At 43.5% G+C, this 14,974-nt stretch overlaps 1 protein-coding gene and 1 long non-coding RNA gene across 2 annotated transcripts in view; one reads left to right on the top strand and one right to left on the bottom strand.

Annotated features, from left to right (window-relative positions):
- The window catches only part of ltbp4 (latent transforming growth factor beta binding protein 4), a 61,078-nt gene that overhangs the window by 14,471 nt on the left and 31,633 nt on the right, over positions 1 to 14,974 (bottom strand). The window contains exons 7-21 of the mRNA XM_086262528.1: positions 14,665 to 14,738; positions 12,552 to 12,728; positions 11,798 to 11,900; positions 9,564 to 9,623; positions 8,187 to 8,309; positions 5,792 to 5,968; positions 5,560 to 5,697; positions 4,799 to 5,074; positions 3,183 to 3,350; positions 2,807 to 2,938; positions 2,257 to 2,382; positions 1,883 to 1,996; positions 1,494 to 1,613; positions 460 to 573; positions 220 to 339 (exon numbers count right to left, since the gene is read on the bottom strand). Of these exons, the coding sequence (XP_086118654.1) occupies positions 220 to 339; positions 460 to 573; positions 1,494 to 1,613; positions 1,883 to 1,996; positions 2,257 to 2,382; positions 2,807 to 2,938; positions 3,183 to 3,350; positions 4,799 to 5,074; positions 5,560 to 5,697; positions 5,792 to 5,968; positions 8,187 to 8,309; positions 9,564 to 9,623; positions 11,798 to 11,900; positions 12,552 to 12,728; positions 14,665 to 14,738 (2,022 nt within the window). The remainder of the gene's footprint in view (positions 1 to 219; positions 340 to 459; positions 574 to 1,493; positions 1,614 to 1,882; positions 1,997 to 2,256; positions 2,383 to 2,806; positions 2,939 to 3,182; positions 3,351 to 4,798; positions 5,075 to 5,559; positions 5,698 to 5,791; positions 5,969 to 8,186; positions 8,310 to 9,563; positions 9,624 to 11,797; positions 11,901 to 12,551; positions 12,729 to 14,664; positions 14,739 to 14,974) is intronic.
- LOC147315254 (uncharacterized) lies at positions 3,197 to 7,897 on the top strand. The gene is made up of 3 exons (XR_015124780.1): positions 3,197 to 3,375; positions 5,485 to 6,784; positions 7,004 to 7,897. It is a non-coding gene; the product is annotated as an uncharacterized LOC147315254 (long non-coding RNA).

The following is a 14,974-nucleotide window of genomic DNA, read 5'->3' as shown; positions in this document are numbered from 1 at the left end:
TGTGTGTGTGTGTTTAGACATCTTTGTGAGGACAGAAACTATACTTGTGGGGACCAACAGCCCTTACAGGGACAAAGTCCCCACGAATTTTACGACACTTTTAAGAATCTAATTGTGGTTTTAGTGTCAGGGTTACAGTCAGGTTAGGCTGAGGGTTAGGGAAAGCACGGCAAGGAGATGTCCTCACTACGATATGAAAACGAGTGTGTGTGTGTGTACCTGTGCACTGTCTGTCGGTCAGTCTGAATCCTGCTCTGCAGGAAACACATCTGTACGAGCCCACAGAGTTCACACACATCTGCCCAGGACACTGAGATGGCTCTGCACACTCATCCACGTCTGCACACACACACACACACACACACACACACACACACACACACACACACACACACACACACAGAGTGACGTCATACAAACAAACTAACATTTACATCACTAACTATCTGTGATGTGTACCTGTGCAGGTGTTGTTCTGGGGCTTGTAACCATGGTGACAGACACAGTGGAAGCTCCCCGGCGTGTTTTCACAGCGGCCGTTGGAGCAGGGATTCTGACGACACTCGTCGACGTCTGAAGGCACAGCGAGAAAGAGGAAACGTAAACAAACGGGAACGTCAGCGAGTTTCAGGAGGAAGGAAAGGTTTTTGGTTTTTCAGTCACTGACAGTTCAGGATCCATTTTTTAACTCATTCACTGCCAGCCATTGGCAGTGAATGAGTTAAACCCATTAACTCATTCACTGCCATTGACGGCTATAGACGTCAATGGCAGTGAATGAGTTAATAAAAAAGAACAAAACAATTACAAACAGAGAAACAATGTTCAAATATGCTGTTTTTTAAACACGTGGGCGTCGTCTGTAGTCCTGCATTTAACCCATTCGCCCAGCGCCCGGGAGCAGTGTGTACCTCGCTCAGGGGTACCTCAGGATAGCCATTCGGTGGATTTGAACCCACGACCTTCTGATCATGGGGCGACCGCTCTACCTTCTTAATTACATGTTAGTATTGTTTTTAAATTTTTGGGATACTTTCATAGTTTACAAACATTTTCAAATCTTTTTTATTTTTATTAGAGCTCAGCAGCATCTATCACACAAAACAAAAACATTCTGATGCACTATTATTTTACTGATACTTTATTTAATTTAGATTTTATTCTATATTTATCTTTTCACATTTTGACTTTTATATGAATATAAGTAACATATTTACTAATATCTATTCAGTTTGGGAAAATATGAATATTAATGCTTAAAGGCTTTGTAATAGTTTATAACCATAATAGTTGAACGGCAGGACGACAGCGTCTGAATGAAACAGCAGCTGAGAGACGTTTTTATAGAGTTTACTAAGAATTCTTTTCTGATATTTTTCAACTATACTGCTAATTGTAAAATTGTATTTTCTAATGAAAAAAATCAACTAGATGTTTTCATTGAACTATTTAAATGAAAATAATTATTAATATATTATAACATATTTGTTTACCTCTGCAGACGTTGTTGAGCAGTCCGTGTCCCGGCGGGCAGGAAACACAGCGGTACGAGCCCGGAGCGTTCACACACTCCTGACCCGGACATTGCAGAGGGTCGGCACACTCATCCACATCTGACACACACACATCAGTGATGTCATTTATAGCAGATTTATCAGTCAGTTTTAGACAGATGATTAAGGCCAGCTGTCTTCTGATTGGCTGACTGACTCTCTATGACATCATACAAACCCACGAGTTGAAAAAACTCCTGTAAACTGAGTGTTTAGAGCAGTCTGCACACGTTTAACGTGAGAGTGCAGCTTTTCTGAACCGTGTGAGGTTGTCTGGAAGTCATCTCTAAAATAGAAATGAATTAAGCTGAGCCATGGCGGCCCTTCACCTGTGCAGGTGTTGCCAACGAGCCTGTAACCAAGCCGACAGATGCACCTGTAGCTGCCCGCCGTGTTGTCACAGCGACCGTTAACACAGGGATTCTGCCGGCACTCGTCGATGTCTGAGGAGCCAAACAAACCTTTACTAACATGTTCTGATTTATGCCAGTTTTTCCAACATTTCAATAAAAAGGTTCCAGAGTTTTATTTTCTGCCATCATGTTTTCCAGTCATATTTTCCGTGATGTGGTTACATAGCTCGTGCTTATGTTGCGATCTTAAAGGTCCAGACTGTGCAGACGTGCTGAAGCGTCTCACGGCTGTCACCGGGCAGGAAAACAAACATGAAAACGCTTTAAAAAAGACAGGAAGTGGCCATCACCTTGGCAACTGGTCTGCTGGCTGTTGCTTCTGTATCCAGATGGACACACACATCTGTAGCTTCCAATGCTGTTCACACACTCTCCTACTGAACACACAGCTGGAGACTGCAAACACTCGTTCACATCTACACACACACACACACACACACACACACACATTATTATCATTATAAAAACATTAAAAAACAACTGAACAAATACAACATTCAGTTTCTGTGTGTACATATACACAAAACATGTTTGGAAACTATCCACGGAAAAGACAATAAGGAAAATATTGAATGTAAAATAAACAAAATCTATTCAAATTATGTTGCATTTGTTTATTTGTAAAATAAAAATTACTGTTATTGTAAAATATCTGTTAAATAATGCAGAAATATTTTCTATAATAAACATGATGTGATACAATATGATGACTTTCAATAAGTTCATCTTTATTTGTTTTGATATGTAGTAACTGTTACTGCTACAGATCGTATTGTTACAAACTCTCAGTCAGCTGACATTTTCAAGCAGGGCTGAAGGATTCACGTGTTCATATCTCACCCTGGCAGTGTGTGTGCTGCGAGCTGAGCTGGAAGCCCCGATCACACACACAGGTGTGTTTCCCACCTGGCTGATCCACACAGCGGCCACGGCCACACACACCCGGCCTGCTCTCACACACGCCTTGTACTGCTGCACGCACACAGAAACATGGCGGTTAAGGTTCGTCACCCGCCGAGCGTCTGCAGCTGACCTCAGGTCAGTGCTCTCACACATCAGATCATTCACATAAACACACCTTTGATCTTTCATTCTGCACAAAGACAGTTTTATCAAACGGATTCTGCTTTGATCTGAGTGAACTTTTTTCTTTTCAAAGGACGGAACAGATGAAGAACGTCCTTCCAACACGCCGTCCTCTCCGTCCAGTACTCACTCTGAACTCTGGGGGGCGTCGGGCTCACAGCCGGTCTGGCTTCCAGAGGGAGGTCTTCCCTGGGTCTCGACCCACGCTCGGGGCTCTGCGGCTGGGCCGGAGCGGGTAGGGAGTCCCCTCTGGATGGCGGCGGATCGGCCCGATACACTGAAGAGAAACGATCAGCTGCTGAGAGCAAAAACAACAACGACAGGTCAGTTTGTCTTCAGCAGCTCCTTCCTCTCAGACTGACACAGTCATCTTCATCAAACCAAGGTACAGCAGGTAAAGTTTTTCATAAACGCTGCCAAAGACTTCGTGCTTAGTAGATGCAGTTTTTATAGAAAAAGCTCTGCTAAGATTTTAACGAATCACTCAGCCTCGATTCAAAAAGCAAAGGCAATTAATATCAAATATAATAATAATAATAATAATAATAATAATAATAATAATAATAGTAAATTTTATTTAAAAAGCACCTAAGACACCCAAGGACACTTACCAATGTACCATTTAGAATAAAACACATAATAGAACAATGACACAATGAAGAACAATAAAACAAAAGCACAAGATAAAATGAACAAAGTAGGTTCACAGTGAATATGCAGATTTGAACAGATGGGTTTTGAGTTGAGATTTAAACTGAGGGAGAACCAGTGTTTCTTATATCTGGGGGCAGAGAGCTCCACAGCCTGGGAGCAGAGCAGCTGAAAGCTCTGCTTCCCATGGTGGTGAGGTGGGAAGAAGGCACAGCAAGCTGGATAGAAGAAGAAGATCGAAGTGAGCGGGCAGAAGAGATCGTGCTTAACAGGTCAGAGAGGTAAGGAGGAGCAAGGTTATAAAGGGCCTTGAAGGTGAGCAGAAGTTTGTCTGAAATTTCACTGGGAGCCAGTGAAATTCCCCCAATTTTGGGGGGAGACCATGCAAGAGAAAATCACAGTAGTCAATGCGGGAGGTAACAAGATTGTGGACAAGAATGGACGTAGACTGGGTGGAAAGAGAAGGACGTAATCTGTTAATGTTGGAAATAGGCAGAACGGGTGAGATTTATAGAAAAGTGAACTGTCTAGGTGACACCAAGGCTCTTAACCTGATGTGAAGGGAAAACTGTGGAGTTATCGATGGTGAGTGAGAAATGGTTCGCCTTCAGAAGGTTGGATTTAGTGCCAATAAGGAGGATTTCAGTTTTATCCTCATTAAGCTTAAGAAAATTAGAGCTGAACCAGGATTTTAATTTAGTGAGGCACTCTGTCAGGGAAGAAGGTGGGAGGGAGGAATCAGGTCTGCAGGAGAGATGCAGCTGGGTGTCGTCAGCAAAACTGTGAAAGTGAAGATCAAATTTGAAGAAAATCTAAAAGTGCAATAATAAAAAACAGAGGCAGAGCCAACTCACAGTGTTCGATGCTTTTATATGCTGCAGGTTGTTGTAAATCATGTTGTGTTCATGTTTGTGCAAACGTGTGTGAAAAGGCTTCTTTAACATAACCCAACAGCTCTTTAGTGCCAAACGAGGATTCTGCTCTAAATCTGACCTCAGATGTCCTGAAACCGTCTCACTGTCTGTAAAGTTGAAGTAAAACTGTTGCTGGTGTTTATCGATGATTCCGACAAATAAAACGTCGCTGTTTTGCTACCTTGGCTCCCGGCGGACGGAGGCTGAGGTCTCAGTTGTGTTGAATCAGGTCGGCTCTGCGAAGGCCGGGTTCTGCCCTGGGTGGCCGAGGTACCAGCACTGCCAGGCTGCACAGGCCTGGAGGAGGACGAGGAGGAGGAGGAGGCGGGAAAGCCTGTGCCTGGCTGGGGCTTAGGTTGGGGAGGACTGGGTCTGGTCCCAGCTCCTGTGGCACCGGAGGTACTCGCTCCACCAGAGGGAGGGGATTTCAGTAGAGACCCGGACCCTGAAACAGGACCTGCAGGGGGGGACTCAGGCTCATCACACTGACTAACACATCCATCTTTGTTTAAATCGATCTGCAGGTGTAATCTTAATCAACCAGGGATTTTTTTAATCCTAAAAAAACAAATAGTCTTCAAACAAGACTTAGAAACAACCAAAAACAAGAGTTCATCTGAAACAGAGTCAGAATGTAGCTGTAAATGCTGCAGTGTAACGGTGACAACATTAAATACGAGTTTAGGCTCAGTTTAAGAGGAGCTCAGTCTGTCAGCAGCTGCTGTTTCATTTATTAACGTCATTAATAGGAAAACTGGTTGTCAGGCAGGCTGTGAACCGTTCGTAGACGATAACTTGTGTCAACTTTAAAGTTTTTAATGCTGTCATAATTTATTATTATTATTATTGTTATTATTGATCATTAAGGTGGAGCAGACCCAACACTCCCATGACAGAAGCATGAGCAGCCGGTGTGCAGGATGCTGTGTGCTCAGCAGGTACCCTGGTTGTCCTTGTTGCTGCCGTTTACCAGCACAGCTCTGCCGCCCCCTTCCGGTTCGCTGACTCTCTGGTTGAATTTAAGAGTTGAAGGCGAGTATTGGTAACCAGGACCAGCGGGACAGATCTCCTTAAAGGCCACTGAAGGAGGAGATGGAGGGAAGAGAGAGGACACACCTGAAAATTCACCTGAAACCAAATAAGCTCAGTCGTGACGTCGTCCTCCTGAACCTACCTGAACCGAAGTACGGACACCTCTGGCAGTCGGGTCCCCAGGCTTTGCCGACCCGGCTGCAGCAGCAGATCTGCTTGGTGATGCTTTTGAGAATAGGCAGGGAGCAGGAGGACGGACCCAGACCTGAACCCAGGACCCGGTAACACTGACCCTTCTCCTCAGAAATGACACTCTGGGCTGAGGAGGACACACAGGAAGGAGGGCGACTCGTTACACAGATGATCCACCCGAAGCTCGGCCGGGACCTGAAGCAGAGCGCTGCATGCAGAACAAGTACATGCTGTACCCCGACCCGCTCGGTTTAAATGACACAGGAAGGGATTCAACACAGACGTGGCAGGTGATGCAGGAACAGGAAGCTTTCCGACGACACAGAACATCAGCAGGCCGTGTCAACAGATCTAAATTCAGATGGAAGTTTAACCACCTGCAGACACAGATTCACAACGATTTCAACCTCAGTAACCTCCCATGCAAACATCTGGCTCATGGCTTCTATCAAAGAGGACACGAGTGTTGGCACCGCTCTGATATAAAGATGGGCGCAAATTCTGGGTCTGAAAAATGAAACCGACACTGAAGTGCTCCAAAGCTGCATTCTCTCTACTGACCAGCAGGGGGCAACTCCTCAAAACGAGTAGATGAGCACGAAGCGTTCCTTCCTAACCAAGACAGTTAGGTTAGGAAGCTTCATCCATGCCTGCTAGTTAGTGTTCAGCAACATCCAAGTAAAATCCAAGAATTTCACTCATTGAAACTGGAGCTCTGATTCGTGGACAGGTTGTTACTACAGTAACCTCGCAGCAAGTCACATGATGTCATGATGTCATTTAAAATGCTCCAAAAGGCTCCAACAGCACAAACACAGTCCAGAAGTCCAGTTCAGGTGAAGCTAGCAGACAGCTACTGACACCTGTGCCACCATCCACCTGCCAGTCAAATAGGCCACGCCCCTAATAATGCACACTGTAAGCCTCAACATTATCCAAACAGGTGAGTTGTGCAAACATTCTTGTTATGAAGGAGAAAATTATCTGTAAAAACCAAACAGTTTATCAGTGTATCAGGCTGTAAACGTGTTTATTTCTGCTCTAAAGCTTCAACATGTGAGTCTGACTGACTCACTGCTGCCTCTGCTGGACGTCAGAGGAACTGCAGCTTCATTTGCTTCAGTGTTGGCTTCATTTTTATTCTGCTTTATTTCTTTTACAGGAAACAGACTCTAGATTGTGGGGAGGGAGCCGCTCCGAGGTGATAACGCAGCCCAGTAAGTGCAGGTTAAAACACAAACAGGAAGTAGAACAATAGAAAAAGCACAGCCACTTTGCTGCTTGTCCAAGTCCGTGTGGATGTCAAACAAAAAACCTTCAATTTGACAAAACAATAATTTGGATATAAAAAATATTTCCAGGAAAGGAAAGAGACCAAACACAGACACACTGTTAAAAAAAAGTAAAGCTTTGATTAGAGCGCTGTCATCAGTTACCGGGTAGACCAGCATCCTGAAGCTCCTCCTCCTCTGATTCACTGAATGCCGGTCGGAATAAGCAGAGCACCGGTCAGGCTTCATACAAACCATCTGAGCACTGAACCTCTCCCTCATGTTCCCCAAAGAACAACGAGCAGAACAAAGATTTAAAGTTGACCTTTAAAAACACAGAAGTCCTCTCATTATTCCTGCTGAAGGTCTGAGCCGCAGTCCGACGAATCTCATCTTCAGATTTTCAGAAAAGCTCAGAGTAAATCAACAATTCTTTGTAAGAAAAATTGTGTTCAGAACATCTTTAAACTTACAGAAATGCTGTATTAGCCCAGTGTAACTTTAATACCTGAGTGGCTGTTTGAAGTTGAAATCAGCCAACACTGTGTAGCTTGTCTAATAAACTACACAGACACTGTAGTAATAATTTGTCCTGTGTTATATTATTTTATCAATTTCAGTTTGCAGGTTGTCTGTGCGTCCTAGACCGGGTTTGTGAGTAGACTCCTGTGGTATCAAAGTGAAAATCTTAAGTGACATCATTACACTCGCCAGTCCAGCCTTTTACACCTTAACACAAAAATGGCTGTGATGCTTTTGAACAGAACCTAAAGTTAAAGCTGAAAGTCTGCAGTGCAGTTGCTGAGGTGGCGCAGGGAGCCAAATCCTCACTGCCCACTGTGTTACAGCTATAGTAGAAATTAGAGTTATTTCCAGCTGTGCAGCAGCTTCAGCTTTTCTGTACTTTGATGTGCTGCACAGCTAAACTTTGAGAGAGACGAGCCAACCAAAGTCCAGGAGAAACTTGGAGAGCTCAGATGGATTCAGGAAGTCCTGACAGGAGTCGGCATCATTCCTCATTTCATTCCCAAGCCGGCGGCGGCGGCAGCGTGCATGTAAATGTGCGTTACTTACAGATGCAGATTCCATGTGAGGCGTCGAGGATGAACCCCAGCCTGCACACGCAGCTATAGCTCCCCCTGGTGTTCACACAGATGCCGTTCTCACACAGCCCCGGCTGCAGGCACTCATTCACGTCTACACACACACACAAACACTTCAGGCTTTTCTCAGCTGTCAAAGCGATCCGACGTCAAACGTCCTCTAAGACACCGTTTATTTACTAACGCCCGGATCCCGAGTGGGCTCATCAGAAAACTGATAAACTTTTTAAAGATGGATCAGTCCTCTGGTCGTAAATAAAGAAATCCATTGCATAGGAAACATGGAGACTTTAAACAAATAGTCAGATGAAGATTTCTTTATCTTGGAAGCAGTTCAGAAGGAAAGCTGAAGATCTTACATTTGGTAGCTGACAGTTCGTTGGTATTATCTTTATGTTAATTCTGATCGATGTCACTTTTGTTCACGCAGTAAATATGTTTTTTATCGCTAATGTCTAAACAGACTGGAATATGAAGGAAACCAATAAGAAGAAAATCAGAGGAAAACAGGGCACCTTTTATAAACTTCTGACTTTAAAAGCAGTTACGACAGTTAGTTATGATTTTTTCTCCAAGAAATCTGTGTGTCGAGCTAAAGAGATTAATGACATCTGTGACCATGGCAGAGTAACTGTCCATGGCTGAATCATCACACTGAAGCCATTAATGCTAATATCAGCCTGTAGAACTACAGTCTAAGGTTAAATTAGGCAGTTAAACCTTTAATTGTTACAGCTCAGATTAAACACTGCAGTTTTGGTTTCTTTCTACTAAAACTTTCTGATAAAATGTTGGTGGAAGAAGTTTTAGTTCCCTTTGCAAAGATGAACAAAGCTCAGTATAAAATAGATTAAATAAGGATTATTTTACATATTAATTCGTTAAAAGCAGCCACTGTAGTGTTGTTATTCCTGGATTTATTTGTAGTTTGATGACACATATCTGCAAATGACCACATATTGATCCGATCTTGTCCTATGATAAGATTATGCCGTGTCATCGGCATAGTATTGTAACTGACCAGGGCTGCTCTGAGTATTTTTTGTACAAGTTTTGAAAACAGGAAGGCATATCTGCTAATTATTCCTTTATGTAATATTTTCATAACAATTATTCAGGCACTACGTTAAGCTGTCAGCCAATCCCGTGAAAACGTTAATTTTACCAGCATTGCTTCTTCTGCTGTGAGTGGATGGACCTGCGTACTGATCTGTTTTTCATTTAACAACAGAAGTTCACATTTAGGAAATGAAAAGAAAGAACCTTCTCCGATTGATCGTTTAGTTTCTCTGTTGTTTAAAGAACAGAATATTTCCACCGCCTGTACGATTACAACCGCCAAACTCACCGACGCACTGCGTTCCATTGGCTCGCTCAAACCCAACTGGACAGCTGGCATCGCTCTGACCTAACAATGATCAATAACCAAATACACGCTGATCAATCACCAATTCTTGTGGAATAATTATCTGATCACATACTTATATTTAATGTTTGCTAGGAGAGAACACAAAACACAGTTCTGCACTGTTTCTAAGAAATATATTACAAATTAAATTATTTATAAGAAAAAGGTTGTAAGATGTACCACCGTGCTGCCTAATGTAAGATTAGGCAGCACGGTGGTACGGTGGTTAGCACTGTTGCTGCACAGCAAGAAGGTCCTGAGTTCAATTCCACCATCAGGCCGGGGTCTTTCTGTGTGGAGTTTGCATGTTCTCCCCGTGTTTGCGTGGGTTCTCTCCGGGTACTCTGGCTTCCTCCCACCGTCCAAAGACATGCAGCTTGTGGGGATAGGTTAATTGGATAATCCAAATTGCCACTAGGTGTGAATGTGCGAGTGAATGTGAGCACGAATGGTTGTCTGTCCCTGTGTGTTGGCCCTGCGACAGACTGGCGACCTGTCCAAGGTGTACCCCGCCTCTCGCCCTATGACAGCTGGGATAGGCTCCAGCGCCCCCCGCGACCCTGAAAAGGATAAGCGGAAGCAAATGGATGGATGGAGGTTGTAAGATGAACTCCCCAGAGTTTGTTACATTAAAGTCAAATTAGGTCAAACAGAAACACCAGGGGGCGCCATCACAAAGCCAAAGCTATAAACCAGGGGTGCCGAACTCGAGGGCCGATGTCCTGCAGGTTTGAGATCTCACCCTGGGTCAGTTCATTACCAGGAATCTGGAGAACTTCAAGACTTGTTGAGGAGGCCATTTAAATAAACCGTGTTGGATCAAGGACACATCTAAAACCTGCAGGACACCGGCCCTCGAGGCCTGGAATTCGACACCTGTGCTATAAACAGCTTTTTAAAGATCTTCTGGTCACTTTTAATGAACCATGACAAACATCAAAAATCGTACCAGTTGTGTGTGTGTGTGCGCGCGCATCCAGGCCCTCTTTTCTGTTCTTTAAAGGTGTATGCCGTCATTCTTTACAGGCTGGTGTGAAGCTGGATGCCAGCAGTTGAGCTAACATGATTTCCTGAGTGTGTGTGTGTGTTTGTGAAGCCTACAGTCCCACAGTTGCATTCCTTTACTGTTAGTCAGCTCTAAAAGAACAAGGAAGCCCGATTACTTACTGTGTGTGTGTGTATGCATCTATGCTTGTGAGGACACACTGCTGGGTTCTCACTTTGAGGCAGACCTTGGGAGGCCTGTTAATGGTTTGGACCTGATTCGAGTTCAGTGTTGAAATCATGATGTTTGAGTTACGGAACCTCAGAAGGCATGTATTAACTACGGTCCCCACAAAGACAGATGAACAAATGTGAGTGTGTGTGTGTGATGAAGTCCAATAGTTACATAAGCAGCTACTGGTGAAATATTTCCCAAATATTAAAGTCATGAAGTAGCAGACCCTCACTCACAGAAAAAGTGTTAGTATAACTGTGCTAGTCTAGGTATCTTTGTGAGGACCTCTATAAATTCAAGCCTAAGTGAGGACATTAGTGAATAGTGAGGACTTCTTCTCTTGCAGAGAAAAGGAGAGCTTTCGAAAGACCTCTTTTATGACACCTTTGCTTGCTGACCCTAAACCGCTAAATCAAACCGGTGTAATGCTGCAGCAACACGTGACTTTACATAGCATGTGGCCGTCAGCTTTTCACATGAATGTTGGTTTCAAACTCCACTGCTGGCCCCTCACTCTGCCACCTTTCTACCTTTTACAGAAAAAGGCGAGGAGGAATAACAGTGCATTGTTTTAATATTGATGGGTCATTTTCTTTTGATATAAAACACTGCAATGACCACCAGCATGAAACAGATGTCATACTATAATATTCTTGCTTGGACCAGGGAGTGTAAAGGAAGAGTTAGTCAAACCTTCAACAGTGCACGTCTGGGTTTACTGTACAGGGATAAAGTTAGCTATGGGAACTTTTCCCATGTGTCTCAGTTTAATTACCAGAAGGTTTTGGGGCCTAATTTAATGTCTAAAGCAATAATAAAATGTCAGACATATAAAAGTCTTCAAAGTTTTCTGACTGACCACAGTGAGGTCACTCAAGGTAGGTTATGGAAGCCTGAGTGGACCACACAGTGTGTTATGTTGTGTTATACGAGTATTGTGTGTACTTTTGTATACCTGTGATCTCAGGACAGATGACACAGTCATCGATGCCCCAGGCCTTTCCGATCCCTCTGCAGCACATTTCCTTGCTCCGAAGGCCAGGAAGAGGAGAGCTGCACTAAAAACAAACACAGTCCAGGATAAATCTGATGGACCGCAGCCATGCTAACATCTATCAGGCTGGACTTTCATCAAAACAAGACACAACAATATGCATCGTGTAGCAATGGGATAATTTAAGGACTTCTTTGTCATTTTAAAGGATGTAGGACCATGTGTTCGCATTTTCTGCTTTTTGTAATCACATTAAAGTTGATCTATTCAGTATTTCCTTACTTCCTGTCATATGTCTCCTAACACAGTGATAACTCGCCAAATGATGAGGTGTATATGTACAAGTAGTCCCTGTGTGCCAAAAGCTCAGCTTTCAGATTGCTTTAAACACTCAGTTTCAGACTGTTTGTTCTACTCTTGGATCCCTATGATGTCATAGACAGCACTTATCCCTAACATGGGTTCAAGGTCATGCTGACTTTGCAATCCAGCAGTGACAGAAAAAAAACAGCCTATGTGGGGTAAAAAGTGCCGAAAAGGTTGTTTTTTTTGTTTGATGTGACAGAACACAGTAATTATCCACCTGACAGTCGTAGAAATCTCCAAACATGGAACATTGAACAAAATCCATGTTAATGGGTAAAAACTAAGTTCTCCTTTGAAAACCTGCTGGTAAATGTCAGGTGGTATTTTGTGTTCATATTTTGCCACTCACCTGTCCGTCTTGAACCTCTCTGAAGCAGTACTTAAAGCCGGACTGCTGGGTGTAGACGCTGTCCCCTCTCACAGTCTGGGCCAGGACTCTGCTGCCAGCAGGAGCCGGAGCACCTGCTGACCCTGAGGAGGAGGAGGAGGAAGAGAGCGTCCGCAGGGTGGGAGTGAATCCAGACACCTGGAACAAGAAGATTCAACTTACCTACGAGCAAGTGAATGCAAAAGACTACAGGCACATTCAATGAAAGGGTTAAAAATAAATGAATAAATTACATTAAACTTGATCTGTGGTTAAATTTTAAAACTCCTGCAAGAAATTAAGACGACTGTTTAGATGTGCGTCTGTCAGTCGAACCTTGGATACAGGAGGAACAATGTGGTTTCGTCCTGGTCGTGGAGCTCCCAAGGATACTGCACAGGAATTTGCCCACCAGTCTATATGTTCTTTGTGGATTTGAAGAAGGCGTTCGACTGTGTGGGATTCCTGTGGGAGTTGCTTCGGGAGTATGGGGTGTCTAGCCCATTGCTATGGGCCATTTGATCGTTATACAACCTTTGCAAAAGCTTGGTCTGCATAGCCGGCAATAAGTCTGACTTATTCCTGGTGGGTGATGGACTCCGCCAGGGCTGCCCTTTGTCACAGCTGATGGCCTCCAGCTCGCACTGGAGCAGTTCCCAACAGAGTGTTAAGCAGCGGGAATGAAAATCAGCACCTCCAAATCTGAGGCCATGGTCCTCAAAAGGGTGGAGTGCCCACTCCGGGTCAGGGACGAGTTCCTGCCCCAAGTGAAGCATTTTAATAATAATAATAGTGAATTGCATTTAGCGCTTTTCGAAACCCTCAAAGCGCTTTACAATGCCACTATTCATTCACTCTCACATTCACACACTGGTGGAGGCAGCTACAGTTGTAGCCACAGCTGCCCTGGGGCAGACTGACAGAGGCGAGGCTGCCATATCGCACCATCGGCCCCTCTGGCCAACACCACTAGGCGGCAGGTGAAGTGTCTTGCCCAAGGACACAACGACTGAAACTGTCCGAGCTTGGGCTCGAACCGGCAACCTTCCGATTACAAGATGAACTGCCAACTCTTGAGCCACAATCGCCCTGTTTAAGTATCTCGATGTCTTGTTCGAATGATGCGAGAAGTGAGCGGGAGATCAACAGACGGATTGGTGCTCTGGCTGGTCACGAGCTGTGGGTAGTGACCGAAAGAACGGGATCACAGATACAAGCGGCGGAAATGGCTGGCCTCTCCCTTAGAGATAGGGTGAGAGGTTCTGCCATCCCGGAGGGGCTCAGAGTAGAGCTGCTGCTGCTCCACATCGAAAGGAGCCAGTTGAGGTGGTTCAGGCATCTGACAAGAATGCCTCCTGGGCGCCTCCTGGGCGAGGTGTCCAGGCATGTCCCACCCCTCCAGGGCAGACCCAGGACACGGAGAGATTATATCTCTTGGCTGGCCTGAGAAGGCTTCGGTGTTCCCCCGGAGTAGCTGGAGGAGGTACTTAGGCTGCTTGCCAAACGACATGGCCCCGGATAAACGGAAGAAGGTTGATGGATTTAGATGTTTTTAAAGAACTTCCAAGAATTTTTTTTTAAATAACTAAAGAATTCTATATTTAAGAAAACAATTGTTTCAAATAAAATCAAAGATTTAAATGATAAAAAAATAAATTATATATAGATGTAATATAATTCTTATTAATTATTAAAAATGTAATAAAAGATCATTAAAAGATTTAAAAATTCCAATTGTAAAATTTATTGATTATTAATAACATGTAAAATAATAAATCTAAGAACAAAACAAAAGAATATGTGGAAATATAAAAATATGTAAAAACAGATGACATAAATGCCAAAACTGAATATTAATGTTTATGAAATATCTACAAAATAAAAAGCTTGTAAAACCTCGATGACTGTGAGAGAATATTATTTAAATGCCTGTGGCCAGTAATAAACAAAGATATTTACAAAACTATAAGAATGTAAAAATACAAAAAACGAAACAGCTGTTCTTTGTTTTATCAACAGCTTGAACAAAACGTTTATCATCACATGATGACTGACAGTTTAATCGTCCAATCAGAGGAGCTGTTAATGTTCTTACCTTCACCTGGTGGACCTTCACGTTGGCCTCAGGGGGGTGCTGAACTCTGACCTTCACCATGGGCCCGCTGGGGGCTGCACGTGAGTGTGAACATTAAAGGATAACTGCAGTGAGGCACCATTCACAATAGCAACAAATTACCAATGGAAGCCCGAAGCTGCCAAAAATGTATCAACTAAATGACCAATGACAAACAAATAAAGATATTATTACATATAAACATAATAATGTCAGAACAAAACTGAGCAAACTACAACCGAAATAAATAAAAATCTGTAAAATATTGAGATATCAAGAAATATTTTAAAAA

Source organism: Aulonocara sp. 'chitande type north' Nkhata Bay, linkage group LG14 (genome assembly GCF_057382095.1).
Source record: "Aulonocara sp. 'chitande type north' Nkhata Bay isolate Kocher_YH1m ecotype deep benthic linkage group LG14, A_spYH_male_GT1.1, whole genome shotgun sequence".
NCBI lineage: Eukaryota > Metazoa > Chordata > Actinopteri > Cichliformes > Cichlidae > Aulonocara > Aulonocara sp. 'chitande type north' Nkhata Bay.
This window is presented reverse-complemented; position numbering and strand designations above follow the sequence as displayed.